Here is a 17,741-nt window from a genome sequence, read left to right on the forward strand (position 1 = left end):
TCTGGCTGGGTGCTGTTATAGCACAGAGTGCTTCTGCATGATGTTCAGATGCAGTCTGATGATAAAATGCCTTCTAAAGTTATGAATGGTACCACCTATGGGGAAAAGGATTTCAAAACTGGGGCAGTGTTTCCTAAGCTCTGGTATGGTCTCAAGCTGTGGACATTGCTCTCCTGCCTCCTCTCTCTTATATTTGGCAAAAAAAAGAAAAAAAAGAAAAAAAAAGAAAAAGTTTTGTTTACTGCCACGTGCCCAAATGCTGTGAGAATGCCCCCCTGGAACCTGCTCATTTGGAGTAATAAGTAGCTACAGAGTGAAAAGATTTGGGGATTTTCAGCAGTGTCTCTACTTTCTCTATTCCCCCTGCCCAAAAACTCCACTGAAATTTAGTAAACGAGTTGATAACATACATGAAAAAAAAGTGGCTTTGGTTAAGTGAGGCTTCAAGGGCCATCTCCCAAGCACCTCCTGCTGAATGCAGGTAACTAACAGGATTAAGAGGGAAGAGAAGTGCCTTATAGGTCTCCCACCATGAGAAATGAGTGGAATTTCCCTTTTGCCTGTTTGCTTGTTCTGTTTGCTTTAAGTTAAATGTTTAAATTGCAGCACTACATTGGGGCGTGTGCTGCTGGAGATATGAGGCCTTTGCATGCCTACAAGAAAGCTTTTTTTCCTTGTGCTGCTGGAGCAGGCAGGTTGTGTTTGATGCCAGTGGGAACAAATAACCTTTCTGAGAAATCAGAGAATGAGATGTGATTGGAAACGGGTTTGATGGGGAGATGTCACGGCGTTTGCTTCATCGCATTATCTAATTAAAAAGTAGAATCTTTGGAGGATAGGGTACTGGGAGCTATTTTCAGTTCAAGCACCAATTAGCTAGGCCAATCATTCTTTGCCTCGATGTTCAGGTTATTACTTTTATTCTATTTCATAGTCTGCTTTCATAGACTTTTTCATGGGTACTTGATACTTTCCACCTCCTCCAGTGCCGTTAAGTGTGATTGCAGCTTGGTACATAACCGTTGCTGGCTAACAAAAGGACAGCCAGCCTTCAGCTCTCACTTAAGCCTAAAGCCTTCAGTTGCTGTGCCACCAGCACCTACAGCCACTCTTTGCCTTAATTTGAAGCAAGGCAGTGGTTGCCCCAAGGGAATTCATCCACGTTAGTGATCTGCTTGTATTGGCAACGTGAGTGTACCCATGAGCAAGGAGAACTCACGGCAAGAGCCCACAGCACTGAAATACTGTTTCCAAAGAGTAAATTTTTATTGTTTTCTGAAAAACTGCATACACATGTTCAGATCTGTTCAACCTTCAAAACATGTCTTAGTTTCCAAACAAACATAGGAAGGCATCATTCTTTGAAGCGCTGCTATTTACATTTCACGCTTCTCATTTTAATAACAGTAGCATCAGCTGATACATGCACTGTATAACTTATCATTTGGCATTGATACTTGCTTCAAACGGAGAGTGACAAACCAACAAACCTTCCACTGTTTGAGAGATGTCTCGCAGGCAATTAAAACAAATCTCATTTCTTCTTTATAAAGGAGATCTCTTGAAGCACTCAGGCATCATCCCTGCAGTTTTAAAAATATTACTTCCACTCTACTTACTGGATCATTTTCCCCTGGTGCCGCGCTTCGTTTGCCTCAGTGAACGGGAGCAGAAATAAGGGACGGCTCAGCCTTTCTCAGGGGTGGCAGAGCTGCACCAAGAACCCGTTCTGTTTCTTGGCATCATTTCCAGCAAACTGCAAGATCACCTACAGGCTGATTTGTCACTATCTTATTTAGACTACCTAAAACCAGATGCGGCAGCTCACATGCAGACAGCTGGATTCAAGTTCATAGTCATATCACTTTCTCTTCTAATTTCTTATACATTAAAATCCAGTAGCCAATAACCAGACAGTAGCTCTCAAATCGTGCTGCGTTTCACTCATCTCCTTACATTCACTCACTTGGGTCAATGGAAGCACAGTGTATTTTGCCACAGTACTCTGTTGACTGAACGTCTTTCCATAATGCCATTCCTCACAGCCATCCTCAGCAGCCTCTGCTGCTCCCATATGCCAATATGGCAAAATCAGGGTGCAGGAAGTGTAAAAACCACGTAATTCTGAACTGCCTGCCTTCTGTTAAGCCAAAGAAGTTAAGTCCTGGAGGTGCTAGAGACTAGAAGATGCTCTTGAATGCAGGGGACTCGTGGTACATGACTATTTTTCTTAGAGTGACGCAGTGGAATACGAGGAAGTGTTGCATTCCAGAGGATGTGTTTCATTATCGCACAACAAAAGCTGGCCTGGTTTGATTTAACCAGCACCGTGCAGCCAGTGGGCAGTGCATTATTCTGGTTGTCAGCTATGGTGATTAAGCGAGCCGTATTTTGTAAGAGAAAATGGTGTTTTCGTAACTGCCAAACTTCTTCAGAATAAATACACAAGGTTGTAGAAGACGTTGCATTTCAGACGTTGCGAGAGCTGCTGGCCACTGCTCAGCCAAGTTCAGTTCACCACGGACACCGTGCTGTCGGGCTGGACCCCAAATATCTGGGAGAAGAACTCAAAAGCCAAACGGACGTGGATGGGGACGAAGACATACGCCGTGTACACCACCATTGCAAAAACAGTCACCGTGATGGTGTGGAACATGGACTGCTCCCACGGCTCCAGCACGTAGCTGCAGGTGATCAGCAGGTACTGGTAGTACAGCCAGTAGATATAGTCCTTCACACGCTTAATATCCATCGCCAGGCTCCAGTGGTTCTGAGACGGTGACCTGTAACGATAAGAAGCTCAGATTGTGGCTGCAGTGGAACAAAGGACCCGGAGATAAAACCGATGGGGTGACCATCATTGCAAGTCCAATTCCGCCTGTAATTGTTACACAAATTAAAGTTAAATGCAGTGCATCGGTACCAACACCTGCCTCAACTGTCCTGGGGTGGAGGCAGGCAGCCTGAAGCTCTGGGAATTGCTGCCTGCAGTTACTCAAGTTGTATCAGTTGGGCACTCAATTCCTGCATGGTGGTTATGAGTTTGGCTATTCATTGCACAGTAAGAATTAGAACTGCATTAGCTTGCAAAGGCTCAGGGTTCAGGTGGAAGTCAGGAGGCATTTAAAAGGGAAGGCTTTGGGCCAGCTTCCATACGTGCTGACAGCAGGCTCTCAGTCCTTGCAGCAAAGATGAAATTAAAAGGGCTGCTCTGTAAAGACTGCTTTCTTCTAATAATCATTTGTTATTACTCTGCAACTGTTGGGAATAAAGCAAAGACAAGCAATAAAGAGGAGAGAAAAGTCATCTCAAATTACATCTTTTTTTCCAGCTCATTCAGGTGCATTACAGATTAAAAGAGTATTTAGTGGAATTTACAAGTCTAGGAAGGAATTTCCTCTCAGGTAATAGCATTATGCATTCACTGTTCCCATCTCCACACAAAGGAGAATGGCTGAGCGAGTATTAACTAGGAAATGAGCTTTGCTTTCCACTCTTTTTTTTAGTTACAAGTTCTTTTGCAGTATTTTGAATAATCCTTAATTTCAGGCTGAAACCATAGTTAGAGAAAACGGACAGAACACTGAGCAACTCTACAAGGCTGAACTCCTTTATGAGGCTTTTTGCAGGGCTGAGTTTAAGGACATGCATATTAAACAGGTTAGCTCATGGCAAAAGGAAGCAACAGACTTCAGTCCTGCTTCCAGTGCATCACTTAGGTCTGCAATCTGTTGTCTAAAGCACCAGGCACAGAGATGCTCGGACACGTTAGTTTAGTACTGATGTGCAAAGGTTTTGAGCAACAGCTGCCTCTCCAGGAAGCCTACCAGCTCCCTCCATCCGTGCTTTGGCACAGCCCTTCTATTTTAAACCTCCATCAGTGGCTAGGGTACAGGCTGGGGAGAAAGGTCTGCCGTGGGCTTCTGCCCTGGTATGAATGGAAGATGATTCCATTCGGATAAATTATTGCAAGGCCAGACTCAGGAGAGGCCTTAGAGCCCTGTAAATATTGCAAAGCTTGTAATAAAAATGACACAGCTGGCAAACTGTGACTCACTGGGAGCCAAGAGTGTCTCTATTTATACCTTCTGCAGAAAGAGCAGCATTTTTCAATGAAGAGGTTAAGCCCTTGCCTATAGGATTGAAGGTAGGATGATAAGGGCCCTCTTCTGCTATCTAGGATTACGCTATTTACACTGGGGTTATAGCTGTGCTAGTTAAACTCATATATCTCTGAGTAAACACTTGCTAAGCCTGACCAGGGGAGAGCTGCAGGGCTCTGCTGTGCTGCTTGACCTCGCCAGGCTATTGTTGGGGCTGTGGGTTTTGGGGAGGAGTCGTGGGCTGATACAGCCTTCTGCCCACAGCAGCACATGCACACACGGACATCATGCAGAGCTGACCCCCTTCACTTCGAGAAGGAAGAGCCAAAATAACAAAACATCTCCCCAGGCTGATTGCACTGATACTGGACCAGGCTGCAGGCTGAGCACTGTCACTGAGGAGATGGCACTGTTTTGGAGGGATACATGAATGCAGTATGAAGTAAATCAGCAGCAGACCTCTTGACTCATACCAGAGACAGCAATACAATTTTGCTAAATTTCTCTAGCCTGAGGACTTTATTTCATCTCGGTCACTGATCCAAGCAACACGTGCTGCAACAGGACTCCTGCTGCCCTGCTCCTCCAGCACGAGCTGTCTGTGTGCAGGCTGTGTAACCTCCAAAAGAATGATGGAGGTTGAGATAAGTAAAAGATGTTCAAATTACAGTCTGTGTCCTCGCCACGAACACTTTTGCTGCACCTAACCACCCAGACTTCCTCTGTTAGCAGGAGCATGGGGGGTGGCTTGGAATAATGCAGCTCTAGATGCATAATTTATAAAAGGAAAATATAGATGAGAAGGAAGAAGCTCTCTTAAACCAGCTGCTCAGATAGCGAGATACCAGAACCCACTGTGTTACTGTGGCACAGATACCTTTCTTGAAGGTATCCCCTCTGCATCAGCTGAGGCACGAGCCAGACCCCAAAGCTCAACGCCTCTTGCCTTCCACCCAGACCAGTTAGCTGCAGTGCTATCAGAAGCATTTTAAACAGGACTTGTCCTAAAGAAGCTTCTGCTTGTGCTGTTAAGCATTATAGGGCTCTATGACATTAAAGCTGCAGTCAGCAGGAGCTCCATGTTGAAAGGGTCCTCTGCTAAACATTCCTCAGTGTACAATACTGAGTGCAGGAGGAGATAAAGTGCTGTCAGGGAACTTCAGCTTAGCACTCAGTTGTCTACAGATTTCAATCCAAGTATTCAGCTGCGCTGTGGAAATGCCTTCCTGTTTAGAAGGCATGGGACTGTTACCACCAGCTATGAGTAAAATGAATAGAATTCAGCTTATAAAACCATTAAGCAACGATCCAGTTATTTTCAGCAATTTCACCTCCAAGGAAAAAGGCAAGAAGAGAAACCTGTAAAGCAGCTTTTATTGCTCTAAGTGGCAACCTGATTTTCTTGCTTGCTGACACACGTCTCTGATTAGGGCAGCTGAAAAGATAAATCATCACCCAAAAAAGTATGCCAGGTTTCATTTAAGGGCACGCTTAACATAAAAAATGGTACTAATAATGGTACTAATAATCTTGATTCGCAGTGCTACGGCAGTGCTGGGTGGTATGATTTAGAGATGCCAGTGTGAAGTACTTTGCTATAGCTTTTCTGCTTTGTGTGACAGAGTTTTGGGGACTTGGTCTGTAGCTCTGGGGGCTGAGGGACATATGCCCAAATGCACACACTGGGAATTTCCTCTGGAAGGAAACATTCCTGCAGGGGAGCTGTGCAAGTCATTTCAGCTACTAGAAGTATGGGTGGCCACGTCCATTGGATATTGAAAAATATGGATAAAGAATTTGTAGATGGGCTTTAACTGTTCTCCTCTGTAATCTGACTGTGATAGAGGTTTTTTGTCTGCTGTTACTCAGATAGCCTGTCCTGACTTCTCCAAGGCACCAGTCTTGTCCCTCTTAGTGCTGACATAACTCTGGGGTGACCCCATTGATTTTATGTAGGCTGACATCTCTGAGAAATGCAAATGGAACGAGAAAGGGATTCGCATTCCCAGTCCGTCGTGCACTTGCTTTAATATGTTTTATTCAGTGAGCACCAAACGGTGCATAATGAATGAAATGCAGGTCCTGTGGACAAGGAATCGGGAAGAAATGGGGATGAAATTTAGATGAGGCAGTAGTTAAAATGGTGTGGAAAATCGAAGCGCCAGCACTGCCTGGGGACACGGTCTGTGCTCTATTGCAGCTGTGCTGCTCCAAATCCCTGCATGCGGCACAGCCCCTGGCCACAGTGTCAGCTCAGCCCAGCAAGCTGCCTGCCACCTCCTGCCGAGCACAGCCCTGCAGTACTTAGATTTTAAGTGCACCCCAAAGCTTGTTCTTCACAGGGAGGTAATGCCAGATAAAGAGCATCAATGAAAGGAATAGCAATGACCCGTCGACATTATGGGCTATTAGGCACCATTACAAGCATCTTTGCATAAGGATTTTAATAAAGATCCCCTCTCCTGTAATTCTGGAGCAAAAACGCACAGCAGCACTGTGTGTTTATTACTATTTATGGTTTCTGTTCCTCAGCATTCATCCTCCAGGGAGCAGAGAGCGTGCCAGTGAGCTCCATGTGCACACACTTACTTATCTCCATTCATGCACCCAACACCTGAATGAAGTTCAGCCTCGGTGATGTTTTACTACCAGCCATGACTCAGCCATTGTGAGCGCTGGTCAACATGCTCTGACGGCAGCCAGGGGTTGGAAAAACACCAGACTTCCAGGAATGGAAAAATACTTCAGGAGCAGAAGTAACGGCAATGGCATTTTCAGCCACATTTCTGCTTTACCCTGGGCTCCCCGTCAGCTTCCCAACCTGTCAGCACAAACCCCCCTCTCTGCTGACATCTGTGGCAGCGCAGTTGCCATTTGCTTCATTTGAAAGAAAAAAAAAAATATTAAATTACATGGAATAATAGAATCATGAAGGTTGGAAAAGACCTCCAAGATCCCCAGGTGCATCCTCACCATGCCCACTGGCGGCGTGCTTCAGTGCCACATCTCCATGGTTCTTGGACACCTCCCTGGGCATCCTGTGCCAACAATACATACAAGACTCAGGAGTCTAACAAACTCCTTTCACTGCTGACAGGCAGCCATCCACTTGCCATGGGTAGCTTCCAGTAAGGCAGTGAAGCAGTAATCGATTGGCACTACAGGAATGGCTGAGCCACACCTGCACAAAACCTAAGCTCAGCTTCCTCCTATGCAGCTCTGAACACAAACCTGGCCCCATGTGCACATGCTTTTGTCAGTACTGTTGCCATAGGCACCAGTTTGGAGCTGTCATTGAGCTGCCTGGACACATCTGTACTTGGAACAATGGGATTTGGTCAGAGACCCCCCTCTGCAACAAAGATAAGGTTGGAGGACCTTTGTCCTGTTTTCTTCCTGTGCCAGTCTTCATGCCAAAATAACTTTTCAAAGAACTTTCTTCAGATGCTGTCCTACCCAGCTATCTTGTACTTACGGCTGACAAGCTCCTTCCTTTCCAGCTTTCTCCATGCTAAGCGTGCTCCGGGCTCTGCTCCTCTTCCCACGTTAGGACTCTGTGCTGGAGCTGAGCTGAGCTCTGCTGGTGAGCGCTGCTGGGGAAGGAAACATGAATTGGCATGGTGAGATATCAGGGCTGGCTTTCCTTGTATCATCAGTGGACACATTAACATGGTTTTGAAGAAAGCTGATTCCCAACATGACCTCAGATTTGCAACTAGAGACCAGCACCAGGATTGCACTGCAAAGACTTAAAACATTTAGAATTTCTGCAGAACTCTTCTGTGGGATATCTTACACGTCTCATGACCTTGCTCATGGGGGCTAACCTAAGCTCCCTAAGACCTCAAAGCTTTCAGCCAGATCCTTCAAGGGACCTTAAGATGCTCTGAAGGCAGCGTGACCCATTGCTCGCCCCACAAAATATCCAAGGATGGGTTTCAGAAAGCTTTACTTCCAAATGTATTTTCATAGAATCCTAGAATGGCCTGGGTTGAAAAGGACCACAATGATCATTGAGTTTCAACCCCCCTGCTATGTGCAGGGTCACCAACCAGCAGACCAGGCTGCCCAGAGCCACATCCAGCCTGGCCTTGAATTCCTCCAGGGATGGGGCATCCAGACTGAGTCCTTCCAGCAGGAGCTGAAAACAATAGCTGCTTTTGTACTGTGTGTAACACGAGAAGGTGAATCCTGTGCAGTGCTGACAGGTACTGGTGCAAGCAGGTCCCAACTCATGCATTTCCCCTGTGCATTTCCCTTGGGCAATGATGAGAGGCAGCTGTGTGGCACCACGCTGGTTATCAGTCCATGAGGTGAAAAGAGACACAAAGTGAGATGCTTGCAACAGATATGAAATAAAAAGGGGGATTTGCATTTTTCAGAAACCTATTTAACCCCACAGATGTGATAAGGAGCAACCTCCTTGGCAAGACACTTCATCCCTACCAGCGAACTGTTCTGAACTATTGATAGAGGACACCCCTTATGTGCGGGGGATAGCAAAACCACCACTGAGTTTTGGAGGGGAGGAGATGAGAAGTGTCCCTGCTCTCCTGGCAGTGGGACAGGACGCAGCTCTTCACTGCTGCACTGCACTGCTGTGCTGACATCCCTCTAAAGCAGCAGAAGCTGCACTTCAGTACGGCTTGAGCCTTGGTGCCATGCTTCACTGGGTCGTGCATCCCAGCCACTCCCGTGGCACTGAGTGACAACAGCACCTTTTGGGCACTCTTTCACCCCGTTGCCCATCCTGAGAAACAACACCCGCACGCTGCACAGAGCTGCCCTGCATTTCCCTGCCAAAACCGCAGCATCCAGGATGCGCTCCAAGGGCTGCCTGAATTGCTCTCGTGGCAGCTATTTGCGCCGTGCTTGTAATACTGATGTGCAAAACAAACGTCCTCAAGCGTTTGTGAATACACAGCACCAGGCATGCAGATTAAGCACATTCTCCCCGTCCCACCCCATGTCGTACAGCAGGGAGGCACTCCTGCATCTTTTCCCAGTGGAAGGGAAGTGGAAGGGACACGCAGCTCCAGGGAAAAAAAAGAGCACACAGCAGGCAGAAAAACCGCATCAGTCTGAGCAGCACCTTCACCTCCCCCCCCCCCCTTCCACCTATTTCATCCTTTCAGAGCACTCGGACTTATTTTCAGCCAACCCCTGCAAAGGCAACCCATCCTCCTGACAGCCGCAGCGGCACCTGCATCCCCCTCACTGCAGCTCTACAGCAACAAGTACAGAGCGACCTCGCATCCAGCAACCCGTCCTTGCGCAACACCTCCCGCACCGGCTCCCTGCGCTCTCACTCCCACCGCAGCCTCCCGAGGCCTGGCCCGGCCCCGCTCTGCCCGGCGCAGCGCCGGTACAACCATCAGCGCTGCTCCGCTCTTCCAAGGTCACCCGCGACCGGCAGCGAGAAGCGCCGCGCGCCGGCCCCGCTCTTCCCGCACCGCCCGCTGGCAACGGAGCCCCGCACCGCCCTCACCTGCGCCCCGCGCCGCTCCGCCCCGCTCCTCTCCGTGCCGCGTTGAAATACCTCCGCGGCCGCCCGCCCCGTTCCGCGCCTCTCCGCCCCGCTCCGCCCGCTGCCGCAGGAGCTCTGAGGTTCCCGGGCGGCTGCGGGTGGCATCTGCTCGGGGAAGCTGCGTAACGCGCTCTGGCTGCGAGAGCCTTCCTCTGGGTTTCTCTGAGCACCTGGAGCCTTCCTCTGCTGTTTCTCGCTGCTGCGGTTCGTAGGCTGCTAACGCAGCTCGCGCTGCGGCTGGAAGGGGCTGAGAGCGGAGCGCTATACTGTGCTTCGTGTGGCTGCAAGGAACCTGCGTGCTGGGCACGCAGAGGGAAATTATGCTGGTGTATCAGAGGAGGTGTTTCCAGAAAAGAAGAGATGAGTGAGCAAGTGTGCACAAGACTTTGAAATTCTGGGAACTGCACAATGCTGCAACACAGGCGTCCCAGGTTTCCTGAGTTTATTCAACCCTCAGTATCAAAAAGTGTATCTGAGTGTCCTGCTTGCTACCAAAGAGCTACTGAAGTTGAATTCGAAGTACAAGTGAGGAATGAAGTAGCAGATTGCATCTTGACTGCTCCCCTTGGCACGGGACACCAGGTGCAACCTCATTCACTGAGCCAAGTAGTGGCAGTTCTCATCTCACAGGGCTGATCCCACCCTCTAAGTTGTCACTGTGTGATAAAAGAATGGCATTAAGAACATATCCTTTCCTTTAAGGTTACGGGTTTTGCTTTGAAGTGGCTGAGATGGGGCAGCCCCGTGTAGTTCCTGGCCTCCTCCACTGCCACGAGGCTTGCATTCCATTTTGAGGGCAAAACCCCTTCCCTTCAGCTCCCAAGGAGGTGCTGAGAATTTGTCCCAGATGCTGCTGGGACCGGGGCTGCCTCTATGCTAGATCCTTGCCAGTGGCCTGTCCCTATCCGGTGTCAGGCAGCTCCCACAGCCGGGCAGAGGGATGAGCTGGGCTGGGGGAGCTGAAAAATCCAACAACATGGGCTGCATTACAAGGTGACACCAACTGGCTGCCAATGGGACCGCAGAGCATAGGCTGACCTGCAAGTACCGCGGGGCCGCCTGGCGCTGCTCCTGCACAGACCAGAGTCTGCTGAAGGCCATAAAGGAACACAAACTGTTTCAAAGGCCAAATGTCACAACAGTCATGGGAGCTGTCCTTTTGCATCTGAGCACATTTTAATGATGCTTTAAAAAGGCTCTTTCCTGGTGTAGTATCTTTAAGAGGTGCTTGCACGTAGTAGCGCTGGCAGCAAAGGGGCAATCAGGATGCGACGCTCCCCTTCTCAGCTCACGCAGTAAGAACAGTGCCTCTTTCTCCTGCTGCTATTTTTATGGATGTTGACTGCAGAGGCGATGCTGGCTTAGTCTTTGATCCTAAAAATACTTACACAGAGGCTTTGTTTTAAACTAACAAATAGATGCACTCCTTTCGAGTGCAGAGCGGAGCAGAGATGCTTCACTGGTGACAGGGAACCACAGTGTGGAGTGTGTGCAGGCAGCTCAGCCTGGGGAGAAGCCTGGTGCCTGGGTGGATGGAGCTCAGTACATGTATTTTGTGAGTGGGTATCCCACATCTCTCCCTCAGAAATACTTGCAGAAGCAGACCTAGCTGCCACCTTCCTTGGGTCACTGTCACCGCGTTCTGAACTTCATTGAACCCAAAGCGTCAGAATGCGTCACGCTCTTGGCATGGCAAAAGTCATAGCAAAGTCATGAATTTATGAAGTACATAAAAAGAAGTCTGTTTCCTTGTCTAGCGCTCTGGAAGATCTCCTACCTTCCTTGTTTCACCACCAGGGATTTGTGTTAATTATTGCCAAGCATTTAAGTGTTGGCTTTCGCTCCTGCAGGAAACATCCTGCAGATTACTCCTTTGAGACATCAGTAGCACTGCACACCTGCCACAAAGGCCAGCGGAGCATTTATAAAGCCAAAATGGTGCTCTGAATGTGTCCTGAGTCTGCAGTGCTCACCACAGGGCTGGGGTGCATTGCACATCAGGCTTTGCTGGCCTGATGTGCTGATCCCATTTGCTGCTGCTCCCTCCCGCAGTGGCTCCTGCCAAAGTCAGCGTGGATTTAGGCACTGTCTGTATGCCTTGTTTTCTGCACATCGTTTCACCCATGTCTGCCTGGCTTCATCCACCCCTGATTTAAGCCCCCAGGCTGTTGAGGCTGCTTTTTAACGATTAAGGCAACTCTGAGGGCACAAAAGGATGAATGTTCTAAAAATAAAGCCCTCCGTTTTTTAGCTGTCTGAATTAGTGCCATAATCTGTGTGTGCCTTTGGTATTTGCAAACTTTGGATGGCAAATATTTACCAAGTGTATCGGAGTGCCACGGTGATGATTTTATTAGCTCCACTGAGTGTTGTGCAGGTGGTGACTTTTGCTAATCCAGAGGCAAGGCCATGCAGTTTCATTCGAGATAAGAGTAGTTTGACTTGAAGCACAGAAGCAAAAATCCTGCAGGCAAACGTCCTGACAAAACTGTGCTCAAAGTCAGCCCCACAGATTAGAGAAGAACATTTTATCTAATTATGGGGCAGCTCAGATAAAGCAATCACCCCCATGGGATAGGTGTAAGGGCTGTGGGTGGTTATCTCTGCTCTGGGTTTAGCTGAACACCTGTCTGGGCACTGGTGGGGAGGTTACTGCAGGGCTGGGTCTGATCCTGCCCCATGGTGCAGATCCTTGGAGTTTTGTACAAGGTGGGATGTGTGGTCTGGTGCGACAGAAGCACAGCATCAGAGTCACAGGGGGCTGAGGCACCCCTGGGTCTCTCCAGCCCAGCTCTGCTCCAACAGGGCTGATCCCAGCCCAGGCCTGGGTGGCTCCTGGAGATCCCCAAGGAGAAGACCTCAGCTCCTGTCCAGTCCCTGTGCCAGTGCCCCAGCACAGAAAGTCAGAAATGATGTTACATGGGAAACTGCTTATATGCAGCATCCCTTCGTTGTCCTTATGAACATCAGCATCAAGGGGCAGATTCCAGCTGGGCAGTCCTGCCTGTGCCGTGGCTGGAGCAGAAGGGCTAAGTGACATACCAAAGCCTGTTAGCAGGCATAATTAAAAGGTTGGATTAATCAACACTGAGTACCAGGGCTGGGCAGAATCTGTAATGATTCAGATCATATCAGGACGAGCTCCTGATGAATGCCTTTGACAATACTAAATTGTTACAGCCAGTGTAATGGTCTGTGTAAGCGAGTTTGTGATCTTTTGTTAGAGCCTTAATCTTGTAAATGACCTACAGAAGATCCGAGCATGCCCATGCCCAACCCTCACTCAGGCATCAGCTGTGGGTATTTGTCCTTGTGGATTAGAAATGCCTCTTTCCGGAGGCGTTAATGGAAAAGCCATTGTTTGCATTGGCATCCCTAGTTGACATCTTCCTAAATAATCGGCTCATTGGTAAGACCTGGAAAGGAAAACTTTTCTTTGGGAGCATAATGCATCTCTCTGGAGAGGAAGGCTGTGTTTGGCTGCGTGGATTGCCAGCTGAGTGTGCAGCTCTGGGTAGCACCCAACTGCTGGAGAAGGCTTTCACTTCTGTCAGAACACAATGCCGTCCTACCCACTATCTGCTTCATCTCCTCGTGCTCTTTCCCAATGCCACAGGAGCTCAGCCAGCTGTGTGAGTAATCATGCTCATTTTGGTACCAGTTTCCTGTGGGAAATCTCTGAAACCTTTTGTGTTACCCTTCTCTTTCCCACCTTCTGGCCCATCATCCTGACTCCATCATGGCTATGCCTGCAGACAGGGAACACCCTTCTTTGTCTTTCAGTTCTGGTCACAGAACTGTGCTATATTTCACATGAAGTCTGGCATATAGGAAAGCTCCTCACTGCACTTGGGACCCAGAGGCTCCGTCACCTCACAGACAGCAGCTACTGCCATGGAAATCCATTTGATTTCCAGCCTATCGAGGCATGGTTTTGTTCCCTCTTTTCCTTTTCAAAGCCTGCTAGGAAAGAAGGAAAGGAATTCCTCTGCTGCCATTCAGGAGATCCAACAAGTACGTGCTATGATTTATTTATAATATTAATTTATTACTATTGTACATCTGCCTACATTATTCCGTCGAAGATTCTCTGCTGCTGCAGGGTGAGGAGCAGGGGAGGAGGGGGAGTGCTTTGGGCTCCTCCCATGGCATCCCCAGGGGAAATGAGGAAAACTACGTGGGACAAGGACGGGGTTTGGTGGGTGGCAGTGTAACCCTGCCTGGCACGGGATGCTTTCACTCAGGAAAGTCCCCTGCAGAGGCAGCAGTGAGTGCTTGCTCTTTCTGGGAGATGCCAACCCCACGAGCCTTTTGGAGCAGGCTGCGGTGTGAAATGAGGCAGCCCTTGTCGCTGTGCTCCCGCTGCCTCACACCTCTTAAACAGACCATTGTGTTTCTAAGGTGGTTAATTTTCACCTTGCTGGGCGTGAGGAGCTGGTTCCAAAGACATCAGTGGGAATCTTTCCTCTGACTTTAGTTTTGATCCAAAGTCCTTCACGTCTAGTTTGTATGTCAGAAAAAAAAAAAACAAAAACAATTCTCTCCCTCTCCTGGGGCACTTTGATATTGCAAATACCACCACCTCCCACTGAGTTCTGGGTCCAGCACAAGTCACAGACCATTTCATTCCCAGGTTTCTGCCTGCTCTGGGGATTATGAGGTTGCAGCACCCTCCTTTTAAACACCCGTGACTCCAAGTGGTGCAACCTTGCTCTATTACAAAATTGCCGGGGCAATGGAGAGTTCAGGCTAAAGCAAAGTAGATATTTCCAGTTCTGTATTTCCTGGGGGAGTTGCAACATATCCCGACGTGGCATTGTGCCATGGGGAGCGGGATGAGTGGCTCTGTGGGGTAAAGCTGGCTGTTGCAGAGATCTGCAAGCATGCTGTGTCGTTAGAGGGTGATTAACTTGGGTAGTTTCAGGCCAGTGTTCAAACAGGTGACGATTGCACTGTTCCTGACTGAATAGCATGGGTAGGACAAGAGGTTTTGCTGAAGCACTTTGACTTGGATAAGCTGTGTTGGACAGAGAGGGTTTGCCACCTCTTAGAATCACAGAACCATGAAGGTTGGAGAAGACCTCTAAGGTCGCCAACTGCAACCCCAGCTCAGCCCACCATGCCCACTGCACGCATCTCTCAGTGCCACATCTCTGTGGTTCTGGAGCACCTCCAGGGATGGTGACCCCACTGTTCCCTGGGCAGCTGTGCCACTGCATCACTGCTCTTTGGAGAAGAAATATTTCCTAATATCCTTCCAATAGGGAGCATAGAAACAGGGGGAACAGCTGTTTACAAGGGTGGATGGTGACAGGACAAAGGAATGGTTTTAAACTAAGACAGGGAAGGTTTAGGTTGGATGTTAAGATGAAGTTTTTCATCCAGAGGGTGGTGAGGCACTGGAACAGGTTGCCCAAGGAGGTTGTGGATGCCCCATCCCTGCAGGCATTCAAGGCCAGGCTGGATGTGGCTCTGGGCAGCCTGGGCTGCTGGTTGGTGACCTGCACACAGCAGGGGGTTGGAACTGGATGAGCACTGTGGTCCTTTTCAACCCAAGCCATTCTGTGATTCTATGAATATCCAATCTGACCCTCCCCTGGCACAACACGAGCCTCACACCCAATCGCTGGTTTCCTGTGTAAAGTGATCAGAAACACGGCTTGCTGCCTCTGTGTTCCACTGGCTGTAGTTTCTGGGTTGATACCCCTTAAATATCGCGAGCCACAACTCATTTCTTCTCAAATGATAAGACTGGAAAAGGTTAAATGCAATTACATTTGGGATTATTGTCATTTTCCTCCTCGAGCCTGAGCCTTTTACACACAGGGCTTGGAGCTGACTTTTCTAAATGAAATCTGCCATTTTCTGCAATCACAAGGTTTTAAGAGATTAAGCTCTAAGAATACTAAATATCGTAAGTCCCATGAGAAGCTGCAGGTCAGCAGCACGGCAGCTTCTCTATACCACACCTCCCTTTTCAAAAAGCACAACCCCCCGATTTTAACTGATTTCTGCCTTTCAGAAGGAACGCGGCAGGCGTATGGAGTCAGAGGGACCCTCCGTGGCTGCTGAAAGAATTGGGTGGACACTGATGATGTTTAGGCTTGCTCAACAGGGCTGGAAGATAATCATCTGCCCTCTGCTGGTGACGCCGGCATCCGCCTTCGGTGCCTGCTGGAATTGGGAAAACCACCCCGGCGGTCAGACAGGGGAAATTCATCTACCTGTGCAAACTGATGGTAGTTTTTCGTACCTGGGAACTGCTGCACCATTGCAGTGAGCTCACAGTTTCCTTGCTCCGAAAACCAAAAGCATCGTGTTTGAATATTGGGGTGTGAATGTTACAACCTGGTCTTCGGGGCTTAGATGCGCTCTGGGTGGGATGCGCGGCGCGGTGCAATGCGGTGCGGTGCGCGCAGGGACCCGGCGCAGAGGAGGAGGTGAACATTTTCCCGGCTGGAGAGAAATTGCGTTAAGGCAGGCAGGAAAACACGGGCCGATGTTGCTCTCTAGCGGCCCAGCCGTGTCTGCACGGCTAAACCGTGTGCTGAGGGATGCGCGGAGCGAGTCGCGCCGGCCTCACCGGCTCCGGGCTTTGCTTAACGAAGTCACTCACAGCTCGTGGCTGTTTGTAGGGGTCAATGCGATGTTTATCGGATCATTCAGAGCCCGTATGAGATACAGGAAAATACGGAGTCTGAGAGGAACTGATGTTTTGGGTCGCTTTGATACCAGTTTAAAAACAATCAGCTATAAGTAATCACAGAATTGTAGGGGTTGCAATGGACCTGCAGAGATCATCGAGCCCAGCCCACCTGCAAAGCAGGCTCTGTACAGCAGGCAATGCTGTTAGCTTGCAGTGTGCTCTATGCAGGACATACATCCTTTAGTGTTGTTTCATCTCAGAACGTGCAATGCTGGGGTATAATCCACCATAAGGAGTGGAGTGGCTGCATCAGCTGCAGGACGTTCCAATGAGGAAGCATAAAGGCAGCACATGGCCTCCTATGCAGAGCTATGGGGTCTATTTCCTGAGTGACATAGATGCTTTCTAAACATGGAGAGGGAGACTTAAAGAAAAAATAAATCTAATTTTCAAAAAGGATGCAGAACAGGATCTGCTGCTGTGCATGAGCTGCAAATGGTTAATGGAGACCTTCCCATGCTTCTTTAACTGCTGTACAACAACGTACATGAGTTTTGCTCTTCATTTTAGCCCATAACCCTGGGAATTCAGAGACATCCACGAGTGTGGGTAGGAATGAAGTTTCTGTGCTGGCAGAACAGCCTCCAGGGAGCACGGCCCCGCCGACTGATATCATCTCTCCTGCAAGCTGGCACTGCAGGGACAGGGAAAAACAATCCCACCACTTGCTATGAGCAAAGGCACTGCTATTCAGAGTGGTTTTCTTCCTTTCTCTTTAAGCAGAATGAAGGGAAGCAGGGTTCTGTGCCAGCCCCAGGCAGAAGCACAAAGGCAGAGCGGGGTGAAACAGGGGACCAGGAAATCTGATCACTTCTACCCCTGGCCTGCTCCAGTTTCCAAAGGAACACAATGGATGTATTTCTTAGGTGGAAGCATCTGTACAGTGGTGACAATGGAGACCCTGCACAGGTTTGGAGCCGGACCACTGCAGCTGAGCTGGTTATGGTAAAGCACATCCTTTTGCAGGGCAATCTGGTCTCAAAAAGAGCAACAGAGAGCAGCACCAGCAAAGGAGCTTCAGCCCGAGGAGCCACAAGCACTGCTGGGCTGCGATTCCCCTCTCTCACATAAGTGCATGTTATCAATAGCTTAAATACACATGTAGGAACACTCAGAGTGATGGACTCAATAAGATGTAATAGGGATCATGAAGTTCTTACAGTTCTTAAATAACTCCCTCCATGCTTATTTTTGTGAAATGGGAGCTGTTGGACCTTTCCAGCCATTATGCCTTAAACTGCAATAAATCTCTATAGAGGTGTAGCTGTGCTGCCAAGCAGCAGGCTCAGGAAATGGCAAACTACACATGGAGTGGAGCTGGTGGGGTCCACTGCCATACAGTGATGCAGGTTTTTTTATTTTTATTTTTATTTTTATTTTTATTTTTATTTTTATTTTTATTTTT

At 48.7% G+C, this 17,741-nt stretch overlaps 1 protein-coding gene across 2 annotated transcripts; it reads right to left on the reverse strand.

Annotated features, from left to right (window-relative positions):
- Positions 1-1,242: 1,242 nt before the first annotated feature.
- Positions 1,243-9,428, reverse strand: SPTSSB (serine palmitoyltransferase small subunit B). Of its 2 annotated transcripts, XM_042821186.1 has the most exons (3): positions 9,307-9,428; positions 7,579-7,693; positions 1,243-2,783 (listed from the first exon to the last, which is right to left on the reverse strand). In XM_042821186.1, exons 2-3 carry the CDS (start codon positions 7,611-7,613, stop codon positions 2,510-2,512), a joined length of 309 nt encoding a protein of 102 aa, XP_042677120.1. In that variant the 5' UTR covers positions 7,614-7,693; positions 9,307-9,428; the 3' UTR covers positions 1,243-2,509. The 2 variants fall into 2 exon arrangements, with proteins under 2 accessions (XP_042677120.1, XP_042677119.1); XM_042821185.1 differs by lacking the exon at positions 9,307-9,428 and having other exon boundaries at positions 7,579-7,971.
- Positions 9,429-17,741: the final 8,313 nt, after the last annotated feature.

Source organism: Centrocercus urophasianus, unplaced genomic scaffold (genome assembly GCF_019232065.1).
Source record: "Centrocercus urophasianus isolate 14NV4802_14NV808 unplaced genomic scaffold, USGS_Curo_1.0 seq_19, whole genome shotgun sequence".
Taxonomy (NCBI): domain Eukaryota; kingdom Metazoa; phylum Chordata; class Aves; order Galliformes; family Phasianidae; genus Centrocercus; species Centrocercus urophasianus.

Excerpts from the sequence above, each read along its gene's own strand:
- SPTSSB (XM_042821186.1), bottom strand. The coding sequence starts at position 7,613 with ATGGAGAAAGCTGGAAAGGAAGGAGCTTGTCAGCC. Across the intron at positions 2,784-7,578 it reads AAGGAAGGAGCTTGTCAGCC|GTCACCGTCTCAGAACCACT; the intron begins GTAAGTACAAGA and ends TTATCGTTACAG.